At 50.8% G+C, this 22,220-nt stretch overlaps 7 protein-coding genes across 7 annotated transcripts; 2 read left to right on the forward strand and 5 right to left on the reverse strand.

Moving 5' to 3' along the window:
• Nucleotides 1-349: 349 nt before the first annotated feature.
• EPUS_04122 (uncharacterized protein) lies at nt 350-2,613 on the reverse strand (the record flags this gene model as incomplete). The annotated part of the gene is made up of 2 exons (XM_007802736.1): nt 350-589; nt 667-2,613. 2 exons carry the CDS (start codon nt 2,611-2,613, stop codon nt 350-352), a joined length of 2,187 nt encoding a protein of 728 aa, XP_007800927.1.
• An 831-nt stretch (nt 2,614-3,444) lies between these two features.
• On the forward strand, nt 3,445-7,140 carry EPUS_04123 (uncharacterized protein; the record flags this gene model as incomplete). Its single annotated transcript, XM_007802737.1, has 1 exon — nt 3,445-7,140. The coding sequence occupies one exon, from the start codon at nt 3,445-3,447 to the stop codon at nt 7,138-7,140; it is 3,696 nt and encodes a 1,231-aa protein (XP_007800928.1).
• Nucleotides 7,141-8,144: 1,004 nt separating this feature from the next.
• On the reverse strand, nt 8,145-9,971 carry EPUS_04124 (uncharacterized protein; the record flags this gene model as incomplete). Its single annotated transcript, XM_007802738.1, has 1 exon — nt 8,145-9,971. One exon carries the CDS (start codon nt 9,969-9,971, stop codon nt 8,145-8,147), a length of 1,827 nt encoding a protein of 608 aa, XP_007800929.1.
• Nucleotides 9,972-12,849: 2,878 nt separating this feature from the next.
• Nucleotides 12,850-13,343, reverse strand: EPUS_04125 (uncharacterized protein; the record flags this gene model as incomplete). Its single annotated transcript, XM_007802739.1, has 2 exons — nt 12,850-13,035; nt 13,089-13,343. The coding sequence occupies 2 exons, from the start codon at nt 13,341-13,343 to the stop codon at nt 12,850-12,852; spliced, it is 441 nt and encodes a 146-aa protein (XP_007800930.1).
• Nucleotides 13,344-14,040: 697 nt separating this feature from the next.
• Nucleotides 14,041-14,864, forward strand: EPUS_04126 (uncharacterized protein; the record flags this gene model as incomplete). Its single annotated transcript, XM_007802740.1, has 3 exons — nt 14,041-14,083; nt 14,166-14,720; nt 14,770-14,864. 3 exons carry the CDS (start codon nt 14,041-14,043, stop codon nt 14,862-14,864), a joined length of 693 nt encoding a protein of 230 aa, XP_007800931.1.
• A 152-nt stretch (nt 14,865-15,016) lies between these two features.
• On the reverse strand, nt 15,017-15,944 carry EPUS_04127 (tRNA-methyltransferase; the record flags this gene model as incomplete). The annotated part of the gene is made up of 2 exons (XM_007802741.1): nt 15,017-15,681; nt 15,779-15,944. 2 exons carry the CDS (start codon nt 15,942-15,944, stop codon nt 15,017-15,019), a joined length of 831 nt encoding a protein of 276 aa, XP_007800932.1.
• Nucleotides 15,945-16,648: 704 nt separating this feature from the next.
• EPUS_04128 (uncharacterized protein) lies at nt 16,649-21,678 on the reverse strand (the record flags this gene model as incomplete). The annotated part of the gene is made up of 4 exons (XM_007802742.1): nt 16,649-19,473; nt 19,539-19,562; nt 20,185-21,409; nt 21,463-21,678. 4 exons carry the CDS (start codon nt 21,676-21,678, stop codon nt 16,649-16,651), a joined length of 4,290 nt encoding a protein of 1,429 aa, XP_007800933.1.
• Nucleotides 21,679-22,220: the final 542 nt, after the last annotated feature.

Consider the following 22,220-nt stretch of genomic DNA (forward strand, 5'->3'; position numbering starts at 1 on the left):
GGGGGGGGTGAATGATGATAGGAAACTCGATGGTTCGTCTTTATTGGGGCATTTCGGACCGAAGATATATGAAGATCGATCTTGTCGTGTCACTGGGGGTTAGAAAAACAAAGGAAACGAAAAGAAGTCAGAACCATTGAACGAGTTTCCTGGTCTGTACGATGTGCAGCCACTCAGCTTCTTGTGTGAATCATGTTTCCCGAGGCTGCTCTGACACTTCTGACAGGAATCTTCAATCCGACAATATGTACTTCATCCTCCGTTCCTTTCGTTCCTACCGCGAGCATTGATCTTCGTCTTTGCCTACCGACCCACGCTGCCACGCCCTCGTCCTGAACTGATCCGTCAATCAATCAGTCCTGCTCATGAACCTGTTGAAGACATCCTTGCCCTTCTCCAGACTCTCCCTCTTCGCCTCCAGGATTGCCCTTCTCTTTGTCACATGTTGGGGCTCTGCTGCAGCAGCTGCGATCTCGGCATCGGTGAAGCTTGCTACCTTGAGAGGCGACAGAACGTCCTCCAGACCATCGACAAGATGGCGCTCGCAGCACTGCACCACGACATTATCGGTAAATCTTTTAAGTTCGACCTGAGAAGGACGATAATCAGTTTAACCCTCAATGAATAGAGTCAAGTGGTAGTTCTATGAGAAAGCGGGCCACCTACCTTGTAAATTGAGTTTAGACTATCCAGTGCATCAATACAGGAGTACTCATCCATGTCCATGACACAGCTGGTGATGTCAATGTCCTCATTCGCATCGGCAGGTTCATCATCTTTCGTTACCGGCGCAAGTGGAGATTGGGCTGGAGTGGGACTTCCGAACGTGAAAAACTTTGTGTTGTCGGTTTTCTGGCGTTTCGCGGTGGATGAGTTTGCCTCGGCAAGTCGACGCTTACGCTTCTTCTGGATTGTCAGTGTAAAGTAATGGTTGAGAGTGATCGGAGGGCGGTTCTTGTCTCGAATGAGCTTGGTCAATTCATCTCGGGCGTTGTTGGCACGATTTTTCAATTGATCTTGGATGATTAGACTAAGCTGTACTGAGGCATTGTCTTTGGGGCAGACAGTACGCAGCAGATCCGAACAGAAGCGGGAGCAAGCAGTTGATACATTGGCGATGTGTTGCTGGGATATCAAATGCCAATTTTGTGACTGTGCACGATACAGCTCGCCAACAACCATGGGATTATAGCTTCCAACCATTTCACGCCCGCGGTTGGCATTGAGAACTGTCTTGGCCCAGTCCACCATCTGATCTTGGCTCTTGTCATGCTGGACATACGACACTTCCACTCCGCCCAAGTCAGCGCTTCTCTTGACGGGCGTATCTGGAACTCCGGCAGGCTTGTTGACGAGGTTGTACTTTGTTCCTGCTCGGCGCAGAACGTCTGCATAATCGATGTGTTGCTTCTGAATGAGAGCTCTGAGTCGGCGAGTGGCAGGTTGACTTCCGCTAGAAATGTTGACATCTTCGCCGAAATGCTCATGATCATAATGGCCACCAACTGCTGCCTTGCAGATATCGCGGAAAGAAGTACTGATCCTTGTCAGGAACTGTCGCTGCTCAGATAAAGAGCCTCTTTTCTCTCCTAGCTTTTGGAGAAGCGTGTCATTTTGCGCGCTGGTAGTTTCAAGTTCACTGCGCAGTCGGGGCAATTCTTGTTTGACGTGTGTGAAAAGCAGCTCACTGAGGCGGCTTCGTAAATGGGAGATGCCGAGAGTATCAGGATCTAATTCTAACCATCTGCCTCTGGAGAAGAATTGGGCTTCAGTCGCGTTGCGCTCTGTGAACGAAGCATTACGCTCAGAAAAGGAGCGACCTCTGAGTACATGCCACCCCTTCTGAAAGGTTATGTTCTGATTCGAAGCAAATCCAATGAAAGCATCTTCACTCTCAGAACCAGGACTGAGCACATCGGGTTTCGTGATGATGCCTAATGTGCGCTGTCCATTTGGATCGTGCTCTCTAGCTCGCTTCAGAATGACCTGGTTTGCTGCATCATTCATGGCACTAACTACAGCAAGAATGATCGTTCGAGGATTTGAGATGTATTGTTCAACGAGCTTTGAGATGATCTCGACATCGTCTGCTGTCTGAGATCTGTTCTCAGAGTGGATTAACCCGGGGAGATCAACCAAGGTGAGCGCGGGTCTTTCCGGACCTTCAATGACAATGCGAAGTATGTCGCGCGAGAATGCTTGCCTCTTATCACCATCATCAAGACCCATTAATTTTGTTGCTTTGTCGATCAGGGCTGGTAGTTTGGATAGATTCGAGAGCGAGAGCTGTTGCTTCTGTAGACTATCTTGATCCGCCTGGCTACTTGTTTTGTCTGCAATAATACTTGCAGATACACGGACGACTCTTGACCTCCTCAGAACGAGCTCAGTCGCGAATCTGGTGCATAAGTTCTCTTTTCTCGGAAAAGGAATCTCTGTAATCGCTTCCAAGACCGAACTCTTTCCAGACGACTGGTCACCGCAGACGACTAGCTGAGGAAGGGATATGATTCCATCGAGGCCGCAGGTACGGAGTGCATCGACTGTGTTGAGGAGCTGTACCTGCTCGGCTGTCTGCAAGGTATCAAATGAACCAGGAATGACAAAGGACATTTTCCTGATCTTTCAGCGATGATGATACAGAGGGAGAGATAGAAATCATGAAAGAAAGATTTCCAGCAGCACATCTGCAGAAGGTAGAAGGTGAAAGAAAAAGCCGACGCTTTGGTCAGCCGGAACACCGCAGATGTACCTAAACACATTCGAGGTGTAAACACAACAAGGAGCACTCTCTGCCTAGGCTCAGGTGGCAATTACACCCTACTGTAAGTCCTCTTCGAACTGGCTGAGGGTGGAAGACTTAGATGTATGGCGGCCACCCGGTACACGCACGACATCGACGTGCTGACCTTAGTACCTCTGGTCTACAATCTCAGCACATCATTCTTTTTGCACAGAGGGGATGAAATGCATGCGAAGCATAGCGGCTTATGGAAGCCATGATGATCTGTCACAGATACTTCTTATAGTTATCTCGAACTGAGGCCTGTTCATTCATTGTCAGACTGCTCCTAGGTGGACTGGCCGCGAATTCATGTGGAGGGTCGAGCTCGACTCCTCTGATTGGCACGCTTTACATTGGTATCTGGCCTTCAAGTGCTGGGTCATCTATCTCATGCCGTCAGCCTAGGAAAAGAAGAGCAAGGACGAAAGTAGAAGCTGTGCGGTACTATGTTGTGTGCTCTTCCGCGTTGGGAAGGTAAGCCGGTAAATTCAACTTGTATGGGAATTGGTCAAGCCAGGAGTTCACGATGTGGGTTGTTGGTTGCGGCGTTGATAGCCCTTAACCCTATTGGACATGTGCTGACACTGGAACAAATTTATTGTCTTCAGCTTGGTGCTAATCATCATGTCTGCCACCATTGACACCGTTGCTGGCCGAGGATGGCACTGACTCGTCGCCATGTACTCCTCTCCAGCACTATCGGTTTCGTTGCTTGGGGATATGTGGTTCATTGGCTACCAATACTCCGCTACCTGGGCTATGCGTTCCTTTCGGGCGTAATACTTACAGCCCTTCTCCTCCTCACGATAACCTTTACGGTTTCTTGGCCGAGGCGAGATGGGCCCAATCAAGGCGCCGTTCCCAGATCCTCTCTCTGCTTTCTCGATCCCAAGAATTGGCAGGCCGAAATTGCCAGCTATCACGCATCAAAGAGCTACAGTGGAGCTCAATTATATCCTCCTTCCTTCGTGATATCGGCTGCGCTAGACGGTCTGGTTGACCTTGCCCTGAGGGACTTCATATCCTCGTGGTACAGCAATATTACACCAGACGCAACTTTCATTACAGAGATAGATAAAAACATCAGAGTAGCGTTAGGGGACATCAAAGACAGGTTGTTGCAGCAGGATCTCGTGGATGTTGCGGTCTCCCGAATCGTCCCACTTGTCACGGCGCACCTGAAAGACTTTGACCAGGCGGAACGAACCATCAGGGGCAAAGCACTGAACCGCAATGTGACAGAATCAGAAGAACTCGATCTAGCAATTGCTGCAAAGTATCGAGAGGGCAAACTACATCCTGCGGCATCTCTAGCCTATTCAGATATGAAGCTTGTGCAACAGGAGCATTTACGCAGAATACTTGTGCGCACCCTACCTGAGGTGCTCCCTGAGGAGATCACTAGGAGCAGAGCAGCCTTTGTCCTTGTCAAAGAAATTGTGGCTTGCGCTGTTCTTTTCCCAGTGATGCAGCTCCTCGCCGACCCGGATACTTGGAATCAGATGATGGAAGCTTATGGCCGCGTGGCGCTGCAAGACAGAAAAACGGTCCAAAAGCTGCGGGCTGCTTTGGACCAACACGCTTCACCGGCACGTAAATCCAGGCATGGAACTGCTGTTCCGAGTCTTACGCCGGGAGCCAACGAGCGCTCCTTTGAACGATTTGTGCGAGCCATACGGCAGACTAATAATCTTTCTGATATCCGACGGTTCCGAAACCACGTTGCCAGTCAGTTGAAGCGCGAAAGCATGGTTGACAATCAAGATCAGACATACCTGAGGCGCTTAGAGATTGGCAAGCGGGTATTAGATCAAAAGGTAGCAAAGCTTTCGACAGGTGGTGGTGCTGCTTCGATATTGCCCGGACAAGCTGACCACCGTATGAGAGGCGGAGCTCACTCCCACGATCCTAGCCTTGTCGAGATCATGAAAACGTCATCTGGACTGTCTTACTTCATGGAATACATGGATCGACTGAACCTCATGTCGCTCGTCCAGTTTTGGATAGTTGTAGACGGCTTTCGCAATCCGCTCGAGGATGATTTTGGAGATCATGCATCAAGCCCCGATTCCATCAGCTGGTCGGATACAGATAGGGCAGACATTGCACAGATCAACGAAGCATACATGTCTAGGCCCGAGTTAAAAGTGCCCGAGGAGATGCGAGACGCTATACGAGATTTTCTGAAAGCAGGTCGAACTGCGACTCCCACCCAATATCGCCGCGCTAGAACAGCAATACTATCCACGCAATCAGCGGTGCTAGAAGAAATGGGGAGTCAATGGTTTCCCGAATTCAAGAAGACCGACCTCTTCTACAAGTACTTAGCTTCCGACGAAGTCTCTTCGACTTTTACACCTCAGATTGAGCCCAAGGAATTCGTCAGGTCCCCTTTGTGGAGCGAACATGCAGACGCTCGAAATGCTCCTCCTATGACACGGTCGACTTCACACCCCCTCCCCAGACCAAGGGACCTCAGACGAGCAGCCTTGTCATCGAGCGATCTCCGGGCGATTCCTAAGCTGTCCGACGCAACCAGAGATGCTAGAAAGTCGCTAGATACCGACAGGGATCGCTCCGGTCCACTGTTTGATGACGATTATGATACCGACCCTCTCGGCAACTCAATTAGTAGTCTTACCAAAGAATCCCAAGGCAGCGAGCAGAACGGCGATGGCACTGATCAAAGACAAGTGATTGAGAATATGGAAGCTGCACTGAACGAGATAGTCACACAATCTCCTAGAAATGAGCAGACCTCAGACCAGGCGAACAGGCTTTTTGGGTCACCAACTTCAATAGAAAGGTCAGGCTTATTCGACGATGCTCCTGGAGAGTCGCTTGGTGTGCCGCAAGTAGTGTCCTCCAATGGAGAGCGGGTCAGACCCAGCATTGCCTCACTTGGATTAGTCAATACCTCTTCTCGCATTGGAGTCTTCTCAGACGATGATTTGTTCCCTGATGAGGAGAAGTTCATTGAGGATGAGTATGCAGATTCAGAAGACACCAGCAAAGAAGATAGGAAGGACGATGAGATTCACGAGGCTGCACCTGGCGATCTTGGCCTGATCGAGGCTATAGCTGCACTCACTGCGGATATTGAGAGACTCGTCTCGCAGGAGTCGGTCGTCGATACCCTGACACGTAAAGCGGAGCTAACAAACAACGCTGCTGAGCTGCGCATATTGGGCAAGTCCAAGTCGAGCTTACAGAGGGAGATCCGTCGGAAAGAGCTTCAGAAGCAGCAATATATTGTGCAAGAGAGCGATAACAGCTTGTATGGACGTTCAGCGATCAGCATCAAATCAATTATGGTTGGAAAGGAGGAGGATGGCCATGAGTATGCGCTCTATGTGATCGAGGTTGAGCGGAGAGCAGGCGAGCAGATGGCGGCAGCCTCGTGGGTTGTGGCTCGAAGATATAGCGAGTTCCACGATCTTCATCACCGGCTTCGTGCTCGCTATCCATCCGTCCGAGACCTGGACTTTCCTCGACGTCGCGTGGTGATGAAACTGCAAAAGGAGTTCTTGCATAAACGAAGGGTCGCACTGGAAGCATATCTTCGCCAGCTGATCTTGCTACCCGCGGTCTGCCGCAGCCGGGAGCTACGATCCTTCCTCTCGCAACAAGCCATCATTCCACAAGCACAGTCCGCTGCTGATTCTCATGCAAAAGATATTGTGACCCGGATCTACAATTCGGTGACTGATGGCATGGATGATTTCCTCGGCAACATTGCTGTTCTCGACCAGCTATCTGCTGCCGGCCAGAATCTTATCTCTGCCGCTACAACCCAAGTCAGCGCTGCACAAAACAGCACCAATTCTGACGACCCTACAGCCATCGCCGAAGCCGAGGCGGAATTGAGTGCATTCGAGAATCGTGAGCTCGAACCTTTCGTCAAGCCGATCTGTGACATCTTCCTCGAAACTTTTGGCCTTAACAGAGGCAACAGTTGGCTAAGAGGTCGCACCGTGGTTGTTGTTCTCCACCAGCTTCTGGGTGGGACGGTCGAACGCAAAATCCGGGACACCGTCAAAGGTTTTCTACAGGAAGATTCGGTGCTCAAATACATCGAAATGATCAAGGAAACAATGTGGCCGGGCGGCAAGTTGAGGGAACCGAAGCCAAGAACTCCAGCCGAGAAGGCGAAATCAAAGACGGAAGCCAGCGTCATGCTCGCTACACTAATCCCGGATCTGGCTGCCCATGTGGTGGGAAGGGCCAATGCGCAGGCGGCGGCGCGCAGGATCTTTGCTACAATGAACAACGAGAGGTTAAACACGCATCTGGCATTCACGGTACTGGATGAGATCGTGGCGGTGCTTTTTGGCAATGAGACCAGGAGCAGGTGATGGCAGCGCGTGTCAGCTCCAGTCATGTCCCATCACTTGGGCTGGCTGGACAGATTTCACGAACGCGCATCCACAGCGGCACCTCCTGCTGTGCTCAGACATCTATTACCGTTAGCGACGACTAGCAACAAAAGTAGGCGGACGTCGAACCTTCCAATAATACAATTTGGCCCGAAAGAAACCGCCTCGGCTTTTCCCGGACGTACTCTAATCAAGAGCCGCAGGCACCAGAAGCCGTAGTCAGGCTTTAAAATCAAGCGCTCCCATGGCCACAAGTCCCGGCCATCGCTGCCGAGCCTGATGGCGGGTCCCGCGGCTTTTGCAGGTCGGGCGTCTATTTCAGGCACACGAGCGAGCTGGGAGCGTGGTCATGAATCTCCTCCCCCTAACAGGTCTACCGGTAGCAGGAAATTGAACACAGAAGATCGAAGAGTAGAATTGAATGAGATGAAGATGAATTGCTTCCTTCCTTCCTTCCTCTCTTCCTTCCTCTCTTCCTTCCTCTCTTCCTTCCTCTCTTCCTTCCTCTCTTCCTTCCAATCTTCCTTTCTTCCTTCCAATCCTGCCACCTCTACCATCTGAAGTCTATTTCTGAGCTCTACTCTTTTGCTGGGGAATGTCATGAATTTAGCGAGGCGCGTGGAGTACTACTCTATTTGGTGTTGAAGTCATGCTGCCTGACCAGGTCTCTGCGATCTCTTTTGGCCGAGTTGTTTGAAATGGACGCGTGTAGCGTGCAGGCAGTGGCGAACAGAATTGGGGCAAGATACTACACTAGTTAGATGCAGCGTCGTGGTCGTTGATACTATCGTCGTCGTCGTCGTCGTCGTCGTCGTCTATGTAATTCTGTGCAGCCAGTTCTGTTGTTCCTGTCAGCACTTTTGTGAAGCGTCCAAGTCATCCGTCCCCATCTATCAATCTATCTATCTGTCCGTCCAAACCCCCCCCACCCCAGCCATTAGTAGCAATCTGTGAATTCTCCCCATGGCCCCAATCTGACGGGATCAGTCTAGATCAGTCGATGACTCGTGCATCAAGCGATCCATGTCCTCCGTCTTCAGCTGCACCAGCACCTCCAATCCACCCATACCACTACCACTACCACGACCAGCACCATCCTCACCCTGGGCCCACCCTCGTCGATCCCTGGGCAGGATAATACACCCACCGGCATCACGACTCCATGGCTTGCGCACGAAATCCGGTAACCCGAGACCCATACCCAGTCCTATATCACTTTCCTTGCTGTTGCTGCTGCTGCTGCTACCGTTAGTGCTGCTGCTGCCGCCGCCGTTGCTGTTGCTACCACTACTGCTGCCATCACCAGCACCATCACCATTACCGTTACCCTCGTCGTTACCCTCCGGCCCCTCAAAAACAGGCAGCACAGCCCAAGACGTAATGCATAAATCCAACCCGCCCGCCGTATCAAGATTCAGATCCACCATCTCCCTGACACTGTCCACACTCTTCGTCAGCTCCAACACTTCCCTCAGATAATCGTCATTACATTTCGCGATCGCAGCGTGAATCGTAATCGCCGTGGAGAGGAGATATGCCTTGTCAACCATCTTCGACAGACCGTCGGTCTGGAGTTGATGCGTTCCCGTGGGTGTGAGGAGCGAGGTTAGGGGCAGAGTTGCGGGGGCGAGGACGACGGCTCCACCTAGATAGCTGGGTGGCAAAGGTGAGGCGATGCGTTTGCGCACATTGACGGGGATGAGGAGGGTGGATGTTTTCGAGTCTAAGAGGCACTGGGTGGCCGGGAAAGAGGGGATGCGGGCTCGGGTTAGGTGTTGCCAGAGGAGGGATTGGAGGGCGTCGTGGGTGGTTATCCAGGGGATCTGGGGTTCTGAATTTGAATTTTGGAGAAGGGAGTTCAGATCTGCTTTCAGGGTTTGCAGGGTTGCGTCGGAGAAGCGGAAGATGTGGCTCGTTACTTCTGAAGCTGACGGTGCCGGAGCGGGTGACGATGGTGTTTGACCTATGGCGCGGAGAGCGGCTTTGTACTCGGAATGGCTCCCAATGGATTGATTAGTGGGGATGGCTGAGAGAGGCAAGCGGGTAACCGTTTCGGCGCGTGCCTTCTCGGCAAGGTCGACCGCAGTCAGGAGTTTGGTCTCGGAAATGTCGCGACATAACTGGCCTGAGACAATGGTGCCCATACTTGCGCCATCTGTGACCCCGTGATGCAGGAAGATGGCAATGAGCAAGCCGCCGCGGACGATGTTGACAGTGACATCGAGTATGGGCGCGGGCTCCGTGTCCGGTCGTCTGTCCGGACATGAAGAGACGAGAGGTCGCGGAATCTTGCTTGGAGGCATCCCGAGTTCACAGAGCTCATCATACGTGAGCGGACATTTGTCGTGTGGCAACTCCTGCACCTTGACTTGAAAATTCTCTACATCCTTCTGGGAGAAACGGATCTCCAGTTGATGCCTAGGCGAACAGTGCTCTCTCACTGGACACGCATGGCCGGCTAACCATGGTTCAGCTTGGAAAACTCGTCTGAAAAATACCTCGAGTCTTGCTATGGCTACTGTTGCCGGCGTCTCGCCCAAACGGAAAGCCAGACAGAAGCGGGTGTAATGACGTGGCATGCCTTGATCAAGGATGGACAGCGTGATGGTATGTTCGGTGTCCATGTCCATGTCCATGATTGGAGCTTCTTGGCTGTGATGGTGAGAAGGCGCGAGACTCTCTGAAAGTCCCGAATCTGTCGTGTCTGATAGCACACGATCTTTTTGGTTGCTGGCTATCGGCAGTCTGCTCTGTGGTTTTCTGATTGGCTTCATGCAGCGTAAGGAATTCAGAAACTCTGATATAGGCATGATGGGCGTTTGATGTGAAGCGTGTGAATGCTGATAATGTGAAGTGATGATGGAATTGGAGATCGTAAGTTTGTTGGCGAACAGGCCAATCATACATGTTGCTGGTGAATCAATCAACGGTTGAGAATGGTTCCATCGTGACTCGGTATATGAAAGATCTTGACTAAGGCCCATGGGTACTTCGGACCAAGAGTAAGCGCTGAATCCTGGAAGTAAGGCATCAATACTTACACACATAGAGTTACAATCACAGGCAAAGAGGGCCAGGCGGGGGCACGACTGACCACTCACCTAAGACATGCCGATTGATAGACTGCAGATCTCTTTACTCATCCACGAGCACATAGCACAGAGTCCGGAAGGCCATTGCCATTGATGTCCATCGGCTATTTCTTGGGGCCGGCAATTGGTGCCGCTCGATACTGTCTATCGTTGTATATGTCGTACGACGGTTTTTCACCGCCAGTGTGAGAAAGGTCGGTTGCCCATCTACCCGGAGTCGAGGTTGCTGTGCCTCCCATACTATCGCATGTTAGACATACCACTTAGCACTTAGCACGCCAAATGTGACAGGTCACATTTCCGTCGAGGTTTATTTGCAATGACGGCAGGAAAGTGCCCTCGTAGTTGCCCATAATCAGACTGAGATCCAGTCCCAAGTGGGGCGCTTGTTCCTGCTCGAGATCCTTCTAGCCCTGTAGGCGGTAGCTGGGCGTAGGTGGGCGGTAGGAGGGAGGGGGCTGTAGGTGATAACCCCCTTGTGAGACAAGAGAGTTGATAAGTTCAGGGCAGCCACTGATCTAACAGGATCCACACGATAAGCTTCCCGCGGGGGTACGGAATGGTCAACCCTTTTGTCCCACCACAGTCCGCCTCCCCCCGGACCGTGCCTAGGCAGGTAAAGCCTTGGGATAAGAGACTACAGCTATGCCGACCACGGATTAACCCGTGGTTTTGTTCCCTGCAGCGTGTGCCATAGGTTCCGACTTGCTCCCTATCGAGCATGCTCTAGGCAGCAACCTGGAGAAGATGCCGCGTAATCGGTCCTGGTCCCGCCATGGCAGTATTAAGAGTAGAAGCCCGGTAATTAGATGGTCCTATTCCATTCTGCATTTCTCGCCAAAGTCCAAATGTCGTGAGGTGGTTGTTGACTGCCCCAGTTAAGCGAGGCTGATAAGAGCATAGTATGCAGCAACTAGGATTGACATGTCGACCGCCTCACCTATCAGACGTACGGGTACCGCACCATTCATCGTATGACTCTTAGGACCTTTGGACTGCATACTGCTCCTCCCAACGGAATACGAGTAGCATTGGGAACATTCCGAATGGTACACTGTGGGTGTGACGGGGAGATAAATGATGTCTGGGTGCTTCAGACAGGCACCAACTGTAGATCCTGGATCCTTCAGCTTGTTGTGGCGCGATAATGAGAAAGCAGTCGTGTTTCAAGATTTCTTATATAATGTCGCCGACCTGCAGGACAGGATGCCGCAAAGGACTGCAGCAATTAACTGCAGTAGTCTACCAAGCTTTTCCCTGTCATCCCTGCACACGTGGTTGCTCCAATATCTGCTAGGGGACCAAAAGACACTGAAAGCGTGCTGGGCGATATTTGTGATTTGTCACATCCTGACAAGCAATCTGCGACCGCAGATACAACCTAGACCTCGGAATGTGAAGGCATGTGTGCTTTGAGCTTACTGCGACCGCTAGTGGTGGCCATGGATATCCGAATGGGAAATACATCGTGAAGTCTAGAGAGTTACCATCACCTATGATTTGACGTAAAATGGCAACGTGTTTTGTTCAGTGGACCCGCCATAAGGATCGGCTAGGCAATAGTGGCCACGCTTGCGCCGCCCATTGATAAGCCTCTAGGCCGGTGGACGCCGATCTGTTGCGCTGAATCCCCAACTGTCTGCCATGAAGTGGAAGGGGAAGGGGATGAACAACCGCGGAACAACCGAGGACGAAAGAGAGCGGATTGATTGGCCATTGACACTGCGCAGTCAGCCACAAACGTATGGTGTCGAGAAGCGCCCCAACGTTGGCCTTTGTCCTTCAACGCTAGTGCTCTGGGGTAATCATACCCATGAACGCACGGTGGCACCCAAGCAGGGTTGGACGTATCACAACATCGAGTGTCGAATTTGTCGACAGCAGTGTCGAGGCCAAGCAGAAGATCCTTCTTACGCATTCTTGGAATGTGTTTCCTGCCGCTCCAAGCCCCCACGCCAGATCTTGCCTTGAACTTGTTCTGGGCATGGAGATACACGATTGGGGTCTCGCAGTGCAATGTACGTTTCGAGGTGAAGGTCATCTGTCATTGAATTGCATCAAATGAAGTTAGGTCAGAGGATCTAGATCTCCGTGCCATTCTATCTTCGCTGCTGGTGTTGTTCACCACGTGGGTAGCCGCAGCTGGATGTCGCACAACCTGCAGGACCCGAAATAGCCTGCCGGAAATGTCAATGGATTGCTGAAGAAGCACAAACATGCAGCACACTCACATTAGACCGCAATCAGAGGACGGCACAGCAGCAACCCTGTCTATGGCTTGCTCTTCTGCCGCGAATGTTTCCCTAGGAGAGGTTTCATTGGAACAATCCTGATAAAGATATGCAGCGCCGGTGCAATGTCAGGCCGAAGGAGCTCGGACGGTAGACGCAGTACTTTTGCCCCAGAATGGGTTCTAGCTTCAAGCACGGTGCATCACAGTGCAGATGTCTGCTATCTTCTGCACAGGCAACCCTGCCCTCGCAGTAGCTACTGGGGCCATTGAAGCAGCCGAAATGAACAAAGGCCGGCCCAACGATCGTGTATGACGACAAGAATGTGTTGCTATATTCTTCTCCTTGATCTAGCGTTTTAGAGTCTACAGAGCAGCGACGCCGGGTGACCACGTTCTACCAATTCTTTGAACTTCCTTGAGAAATTTGGAGCTGGTAATCTCGGCCGAGCGACCCTCAGTATTGGCAAGAGCCATTGGCGTCTGGTCATCTGGCGAATAGAAGGGGTTCTGGAGGAGCCGAACGTATGCAGTCTGCAGGGCGCGGAATGCCTAAATCAGAAAGACATGAGAGGGATCTGCTATCTTGGTGCCTTCTCACATACAGGCTTCAAATCTGAATCCCGCAGGCCGAGCACAGGTGCCGCTCTTTTCCTGTCATCGTCGTCCGGTGCCGATGGTCTCCCAGCCATATCCACCACGACGATGAATTTGATGCCAGTGTTGGTAAGCCAACCATAGGTTGCTAAACGCTCGTCAATGGCTTGGAGCAGGCCGAGATCTTGTTCGATGGTCTTGTTGTTCTGGCGAATCTCAAAGATGTCAAGACAGGCATTCAGGAGAAAAGACATTTCCAACATCTCGTCTTCATGGGGTGGGAATAAGGAAACACGGAGAGGGTTGTCCTAGGCATGTCAGCTTGTCGCCTCATAGAAGACTGGTTGGGGCAGGTTAGCGGACATATCTCCCTATGACACCAATGCATGCTATGGCCGGAGAAGGCATCGTTGTGGCAAGTCAATCACTGATCTTTCTCGTGAACTTCTGGGGCGGTGTCATATGGAGTACTTTGTGCTCAGCTTACTCCAAAATTTAGTTAAGTTGGTTACGAGGCCCGGGGAAAGGTTTCATGTTGCCCTTGGCATTCCGCATACTCTAAACTTTCTTGTAAATATCATCCAAAGTAAGTGCTTGAATTTGAACTACTAAAGAATGGATTCTCCTTTTTCTCCAGTAACTACCGCATCCTACCACTACCAGGCATACTACGTATGCATTTATGAATTATTTGAGCAGTAACTTGTGTTGCATGTAGATGCGATGGGGGGACATGCCAAGAGCGACACCAAAATTCTCTCCCCGGGCCCTCGTTACATAGCCAATCAAATCAGCTTATAATGCGACTTGCAAATGGAGAAGCCGACTGTCATCATCCACTCCGCATTTCGAAACTATCCATTTATCACAAAGAAGTCAGCCTCCGCCCTTCAACCTCCTCACTATTCACCGTTTCTCTAGTCATCTTATCTCGACTGCACATACAAGTCTGCATCCAAGATGTTCTCACTTTCTCGCACAATAGCCCCACGGACGCTGAGAGGTACACCCGCCACCCAGTTCCACAATTCCCCATTGATTTGATTGACTGAGACTGGCTGGCTGACCGACCGACTGCAACCCAGCCACATCCGCCATCCCACTCACCATCTTCCGCGCTGCTCCTGCTGCTTCGATCACGACCTCTCCCTCAAAATCGGCTACATCTCTCGAACCCAAGACCGCCAGCAATGACTCCAGCCGGCTCCCCGTTACCGGTGGCATTCGCCGCGAGGTGCCCCTCCCATCACAGGAGAAGAAAGAGGGCGCGATGCAATACGCCCTGACGACCCTCGACCAGATAACCAACTGGGCACGACAAGGCTCCCTCTGGCCCATGACTTTCGGTCTTGCCTGCTGCGCCGTCGAGATGATGCACCTGTCAACACCGCGATACGACCAAGACCGACTGGGTATCATCTTCCGCGCCAGTCCCAGACAGAGCGATGTCATGATTGTGGCGGGGACCCTGACGAATAAGATGGCGCCTGCTTTGAGACAGGTTTATGATCAGATGCCGGATCCGAGATGGGTGATTAGTATGGGAAGTTGCGCCAATGGTGGCGGCTATTATCATTACAGTTATTCCGTTACGAGAGGTTGTGACAGAATCGTGCCGGTCGATATCTATGTGCCTGGATGTGAGCGCGCAACCTTCAGACCACGGCGACATTAGCTAACTTGCCCCAGGCCCGCCCACATCCGAAGCTCTGATGTATGGTATCTTCCAGCTACAGAAGAAGATGAGGCATACCAAGATCACGAGGATGTGGTACAGGAAGTAGTCGCGCTCAACCGTACAGATTCATCTTTCCGGACGACGACCTCATCAGCAAAGACGGAGTTAGGCGTCCAGAGATAGCGGTTATGATATACTCCAATGTATATATTCGAAACTGGTCATGTCTTACCGCAAGGATTTTCTTCTGTCTGCAAATCAACACACTTCATCCGGCCAAGGCGGATCCTCCCTCCTTCTCCAAACACTGACAAACTTTCTCCCTCCATGCCTACTCACCTTCTTTCCTTCCTCCGTCTCCTCCCTCATAACCTCAACACACGGATCACTCTGCAAGTCCTGTTCGGATACCCTTTCCCACAACTCCTCCACCCCCTTTGTTTTATCTGCCCCATTCCCTCCCACCGTCTCTTCTCCATCATCCCCCTCTTCTTCCCCATCCACCTTCCTCCCACTAAAATGCCCTACAATCCATCCGGCCAACTCCTCCACATCCGTAATCGTATACACGCAACCGCCTGGGCGGACGACGAAGGCATATTCCGCATTCAGCTGCGCGCTGACGATGCGGGCTTTGTGTTTCCGCGCTTTGAAATGCGGGTCCGGGAAGCAGAGGAAGAGGTGAGATAGTTGGTGGCGGTGGAAGTAGTTGGGGAGGTGCTTCATGGTATTTGTGCGGAGGGCGGAGATATTCTGAAGAGGACCAGGTGGGAAGGAGGAGGAGGGGGGGGACGGGGAAGGAAGACTTGAAGGGTCGGTGGATGGTTGTTGGGTCTGTGATTGCGGTTGCGGTTGGTGTTGAGAGCGGAGGGCTAGGATGCGGTTTGTGACGTAGCTGAGGACTTGGGTGCGGAGTTCCATGCCTGTTCATCGTCAGTGAGATGCTTAGACGTGATTATTATGACCGAGTCTAGGGCTCATACGCCTGCATAAGACTGCAGGAAGCCGGAGAGGACATACCTATCATGAGCGTATCCGGGAACAGCGGACTGAGTGCGATGAGCAGGCCACCAAAACCACAGCCGACATCCGCTATCTCGACCTGTTTGCTCATCCGTCGAGGCTGTCCGGCTTCCATATCTTGATCTGGACAGACGAATGCTGGGTAATGTGTAGACCAGTCCATCTGGGAGGGACTTGTTGGACTTTTTTCCGAGATTGAAATCGTCAGCAACGAGGAGATCCAAAGGCGTGACAGAGAAAGTCTGTGCTACTCTTGCAGATATATGGGATACAACACCCGAAATTCTTCAAAGACCCATCTCAGATTACGCAAATGCTGACGCCTCTACGTATCAGACACCAAAAACTCTCCTTTTTTTTCTTCTCATGGCATTCCTGAGCACCAGCACAACATAACACAACACCAGGATACCAAGACTTACTACGTGAGATTATGGTCCGAGAACGGATTGGCATGAGCTCGTTGCCGGTAGAATCTCTTCTGGGGCAGCTCGATCTGACCTCCATGGTTGGCTGCTTGCTGTGCTTTCTGGTAGTCTTCTCGCCTTTGACGCTTGTTGGGGGGGCCTGTCATCTCAAGGACAGGAATAATCTCTCTTCAACTTAGGTGAGTAAAAGGCAGAGAATGAGTATCATTTTAAGGGCTATAATGGTTCTGAGGGTTGTGGTGGAGGATTGCAAGTAAATATTTACGATTGCTACTTCGAGGCTTGTAGATAAGGTGCACATTTTGGTATAGGGAATTAGTACTCTCTGCAGCAGCAAGAGACGCCGATTTGGATTACGGTGCCTATTTCTTCGATGTCTGTCTGGCTGGTCATATCCTGTTTTGACATAAGGTCATATACTTACTGCAATCTGCAATCTTTAGCTGGCAAGAACCACAATCCTGACTCTCCTTTTGCCTTTCTCACGAGCACCAGTCTTCTCCTCCGAGCTCACTCGAACATTCAACTTCTGGAAAAGCTCTACAGAGACTGCTTTGTCCTCTCTGCCCTTCTCCAACACTTTCAACCGGTAATTCTCGACTTCAAACTCACTTTCTCTTCTTCCTTCTCCTGCGCCTTTCAATTCAAAGTCGTCCAACCTCACTAACCCCTCCACGCCGAACCTAGGAACGAACACGACAGCTCCGTTCTCGAAGATCCTTATGACATACCCTTCAACGTTGATGCCAGAGTCGGGTGTTGTCTCTCCTCTCGCTTTTAGCGCTTGACCAACATAAAATTCTATGCTTGCTCTTCCTGCCATTTGAGCATTTCGATGCCGGAAATTGAGGTTCTTGCAGACGCCTTCCAGTTTACTCTTATTGCGCAGCCCTTCGTCAACGTACTCACTTCCCTGCCCTGAATAGCCAATTGCATATGCAAGCTGTCGATGTACGAGTAAATCTGCGTATCTTCGGATCGGAGAAGTGAAGTGTGTATAGATCTCACTAGCGAGACCGTAATGCCGGTACTCTGGTTCGGCATGCGAACCACTGCAGAAGTATTCAGCGGAGGTCATACACCGTGTGGCCATAATTCGAATCAGCGTGTTCAAGAAGGGATTGGCGGGATCCACGCATTTGTCCAACGAGTCAGCGAGTGCTTTCGAGCTTGATACATCCAGCTCAAAGCCCTTCATACGTTTCAACTGCTCGTTGAGGTCGGCGAAGTTCGACGCGGGTGGTGCAGCATGTCTTCGAAGCAGGGCTGTTTGCGGAAAGGATGACTGGATCTTCTTAGCCACCGTGGTGTTCGCCAGGAGCATGAATTCCTCGACGAGGGAATTGGTAGCCAAAGAAGCCTTGGTCTTGACATCTGTCAGAGCGTCAGATGTTTCGCTATCCGTCTCAATTCGGACCTCTGGGCTGGAGAGATTGAGCGCGCCAGCCTCCATTCTCTTCTCGCGTAATTTCTGAGACAGTGACAGTAAAGTTCGCATGCTCTGTGTCAGGTCGTCTGACGCGTTTCTATCATCAATACGCATCTGAGCTTGCTCGTATGAGAAGGCATCGCGGGATAGAATCACCGATTTGGTGAAAGAAGCCGACACTATTTCAGCGTCTGGCGTGATCTCCCATATTGTCGAGAATGCATACCGCTCAATATGGGGTTTGAGAGAGCAGAGATCCGTTCCCAGCAGCATGGGTAACATGTCGATACGCTTGTCCACAAGGTATACTGTGGTACCCCGAGCAGTTGCTTCTTCGTCCATTGCATTGTTTGGTTTGACAAAGTGTGAAACATCTGCTATGTGAACACCAACTTCATAGTTACCATTTGGTAATGGCCGAGCATGCAGAGCGTCATCGATATCCTGGCAACCAGGGGGGTCGATTGAGCAGACAAGTAAACCTCGTAGATCCTTTCTTCCCATCCAACCGGGATCGGAGGAAGAGGCAGGTACTCTCCACCCATGACCTTCTACTGGCAGGCAATCCAGAACGGTTTTCGGGAAAGGACGATATTGCACGTCGTATTCAAGAAGTAGAGCTTCTGTCTCTGCACCTTTTGTCTCCAGGTCACCCAATGACCGAACGTAATGTCCAACTGGATATCTGGTATCTCTATCCCACGAATCAATAGTGGCGACGACCCTTTTTCCAACGAGTTCGTCTGCCTGTCGTGTCCGGATCCGAATTTTAGGTATCCTCTTGTCCATCGGCACCAAGAAGACTGTCTGTTGCTTCCTACCTTGAGACGCAGATGAGCCCGTTGAGCCAGGATCTACTGTGCCGACATATTGTCTCCAGTTACGCTTCATCACTCCGACAACTCGCGCTGTGGGCTGAGATCTAGCCTCGGTGGGCGCCCCATGAGCTTTCTTGACTTCCTCCTGTAGGGCTCTTCTCTCCTTTTCTGTAATCACTGCCTCTGTCTCTTCAACCTCTGGATTATCGTTCTGGTTCAATGTCTCCTCCTCGATAATCTTAGACGATGGTGCTTTCCACTGTTCTTTTGGAAGGACTTCAACGACTATTGAGTCACCTGAGATGGCTCGGTTGCTGCTCTCCCTGCCGATAATGATTAGAGGCCTGTCAAAGGCTGCGACCTGAACTGTGCCCTCCAAGTAGTTGTATGGAGATACGTGAAAGATTCCTTGGTGCAGCACACCAGCCTTGAGACCCGTCAAGATCTTTGAATTTGAGTAATATTCCGGGTAAATCAGCTCCCCGGGTTGTGGTCTATCTTGTTGACCCTGTCGTGCCTCACTGATCATGTCCAGCAGCCTATCTGCATTTTCGAGAAATGACACGTAATCTCTTAGAGAATACGCAGTAACACCGCCGGCCTTGGCCTTTTGCAAATTTGCTTGATCATCAGTGAGTAGAACAACAGCAGGGCATTTCTTCCGAGGCAGGTGTTCTGAGTACCACTTTGCTGCTCTTACCACTGCTCGGTCGTTTCGATCGTTAATGCTCTCCCCTTCGTTTCGACGGATATAAGTTTCGAGTCGAAATTCGTTGAAGAACACATAGAATCGCTTTTCTTCACTTCTAGTGAGAGCCATGGTACGATTATAAAGAGGTAATGATCGATTCTTCAGTTCCTCAAGAACTGTCTTAAGGACAATAACGTCGTAGAAAGCACCTGACTCCTCAAAAAGATCCATACCGTTCATGAATGCATTTGTGTCCGGTACCAGGTAATGTCCGGTAGGAAAGGCCTTGGTGCCAGCAGGACGGCTGGACAATATTGGTTTTGGTACTTCGAATGGTCATTAGCATGTGGAACGCGAGGGAGATCTATTGAAATCCTCACTCGGTACTTACCATTGCCGTTCGCATCTGCTGGTGCTATCGATGGACATAGTGGACACAGTTTTGACGAGCAGGGAATATCGCTGCGTAGATAGATTTCACTGACAACTTTTTGTAATTTGCCACTTTTGGTCGATCTTACAAAGGTTTTGCTGGAGATGGTGTTGCTTTGTGAGTCTGACTTAAAATTGCGTTTCAAGCTCTTCATTATTGCGAAGGGAGTGTAATCGATATGAATGGCAACGAAACACTTCGTATTGTGTTCAGTTGTTCTGTTGAGGTGTGTTGTGATTGAGGGTGGGTAGTCAAATGGGAAACAACATGACATCTGACCAGGAGGATGACCACCACGATTGTTACAAGGAGAAATAATCGAAAGAAGACTTTCTAGGGAATAGGTGCGTTGTGTAAGACGACGTATAAATTGAATTGGCTCAAACTTTGCGGTACAGCCCCGACAATAATATCAATAGGAGAGCCCAACACAATAGGCTTTGTGTTATATTGTGCTCCTCAGTATCAAAGCGTACAAACTACACTCGAAGTGCTAGATGCATGGAGGAGCAGGCCTTTTGTGTTTACGATATAATCGACGTTCATACAACCTTCGTGACTAACATCCTGCGGACGAGATCCCTCCATCTCCACCCATTCTTACTGACAGCGTCGACTTGTCCGGGCCCAGACGTGGGAACGCCTTCCTGAACCCTCTTCTCTATTTGTCGTAACCTGGCCTCATCAACTCCAAGTGCCTCCAGATTTCTTTCCAACTCCTCCAGCTGACCAACTTTCCAGCCACGTACGATCCACAAGCAGAGTGCTCCTCCAAAGTACATCATTGCAACGAAGATCTGCGCGCTAATATATACATTTGTGCTTCTTTCTTTCCGTAGCTCAAGAGCAATCGGCTCTGCCAGTGTTGTTGGTGGTACCATCACTACCCAAGTGATGCTGAGGGCAGCTGGTAGATCTGGCAAACCAACAATTTCGGCTCCAACAGGACCGATAGTGGCCCAGAAGGTACCGCTGAGTGCGCCGCCCACGATTGCAAAGAAAGATAAGAGGCCGGCACCCCTAGCAGGGATCCAGAAGGCAAAGCAAAAAATGCTGCAGAGCAAAGTAAGGAAGGATGCTACGTTGAGACGTCCGTATCGATCTGAAATGACACCCATCACAGGCCGACCAAGCATTTGGCCAAGGTTCATAAGAGCCCCAATTATGGATCCTTGTTTTGCGGACAAACCAATGCTAGCGGCAAAGTTTGGAAGAGAAAAGAGCAATGCAGTGTATCCAAGCATTGAACATATCGACCACCCTTGCAAGAGCACGAATTCTGGCCTTTTCAAGAGTTGAATGTCGAAAGCCTTATGACGAGCTCCAACAGCCTTGTTGCGATCTCGTAGGAGATTGGAGCAGATGAGATTCACGAAACAGGAAACGAGACCCAGAATCCGGAACGCCCAGGCTAAACCTAATGTATCGATAATTCGTTGCGTAGCAAGTGAGTAGGTCAAGCCGCCAAACCCTGAGCCAGCGGCCGCCATTGCATTAGCCAGACTCCTCTTCTTCGTGAACCATTGAGGGATGATTCCGACTGAGCCAACGAAGAGGAATCCCATACCCCAGCCGAAACATACTCCTTGGGCTAAGATGATCTGATATTTCTGGTGGGTAAAGGATGCGCCGATGAGTGATAACGTCTGGAAGAACACCCCAAGGTGGAGGCAAATGCGAGTACCGTAGGAATGAACCACACGTGTTGCTAGTGGTGCTATAAGAACAGCTTGAGAGATGGACAAACCTCCGATAAAAGCGTAGGCAAGCGGAGATGTATTTGGGAAGGTATTCTGAGTAAGGTAATGCGAAAGGAAGACACCATATGACTGGCCTTATTCGTTAGCAGACGGTGGCGGCATGGTTGAGGAGGCTTACTAACGCTGTTTATGCCCCAGGTATGGGCATTGATGAAGAAATTGCAACCAGTACACACCCATCCATAGCCACCATCTGGTGGTACATCCTCAGGTTTCTCTGAAGCTTCATCCGCAGGCTGCTCCAGTTCGACATTCACAGATGAAGCATCGGATCTATGCAGTCCGTGTCTACTCGAAACATAATGTTCAAGACCAGGGCTGCGGTTGATGCTGGGCATTATCTGGCAAGGAATTGCACCCAAGTTGTGAAATTGACTGGCACAGCAGATGCAAAGACCAGTAGATACATTCTGCTTGATTGAAGGAGAGTGAGACAGACGGAAGGAAAGCCGCACTTACTAGAGAGAGTGGAGCTGCGCCCTTCGCGCCTTGAGCTCGATCATTATTATTCAGCGTGCAAACGAACACTGTGGAGAGGGGGAAGATATGTCATGACCTCGCAATTTTTGGAGATTTTGTGGAGTAGGATGCTGTTAGTTGCCGAGGCCGAAAATGCCCCATGGCAAAATGAGAGGGAGAGTGTCACCAGCATTTTGCGCCATGCATTGCCTCATCATTTTTGCTGCCTACTTCCAGCTCCGTGCCGACATGCAAATGGCCGCCCAGCTAGGTTAGCTGACCTTGTTGCAGCCCGTCAATCGCAGTAAGTCACGAGCATGGCCCGTTGCCGAGTTGTTGTTCTGCTTGGACACTGCCAGTGCCACAGTGCCATACGCTACAATGCAGACCCATCCTGTATTCAGGAGGAATGGCTTATTGA

This window comes from Endocarpon pusillum (genome assembly GCF_000464535.1).
Source record: "Endocarpon pusillum Z07020 unplaced genomic scaffold scaffold176, whole genome shotgun sequence".
NCBI lineage: Eukaryota > Fungi > Ascomycota > Eurotiomycetes > Verrucariales > Verrucariaceae > Endocarpon > Endocarpon pusillum.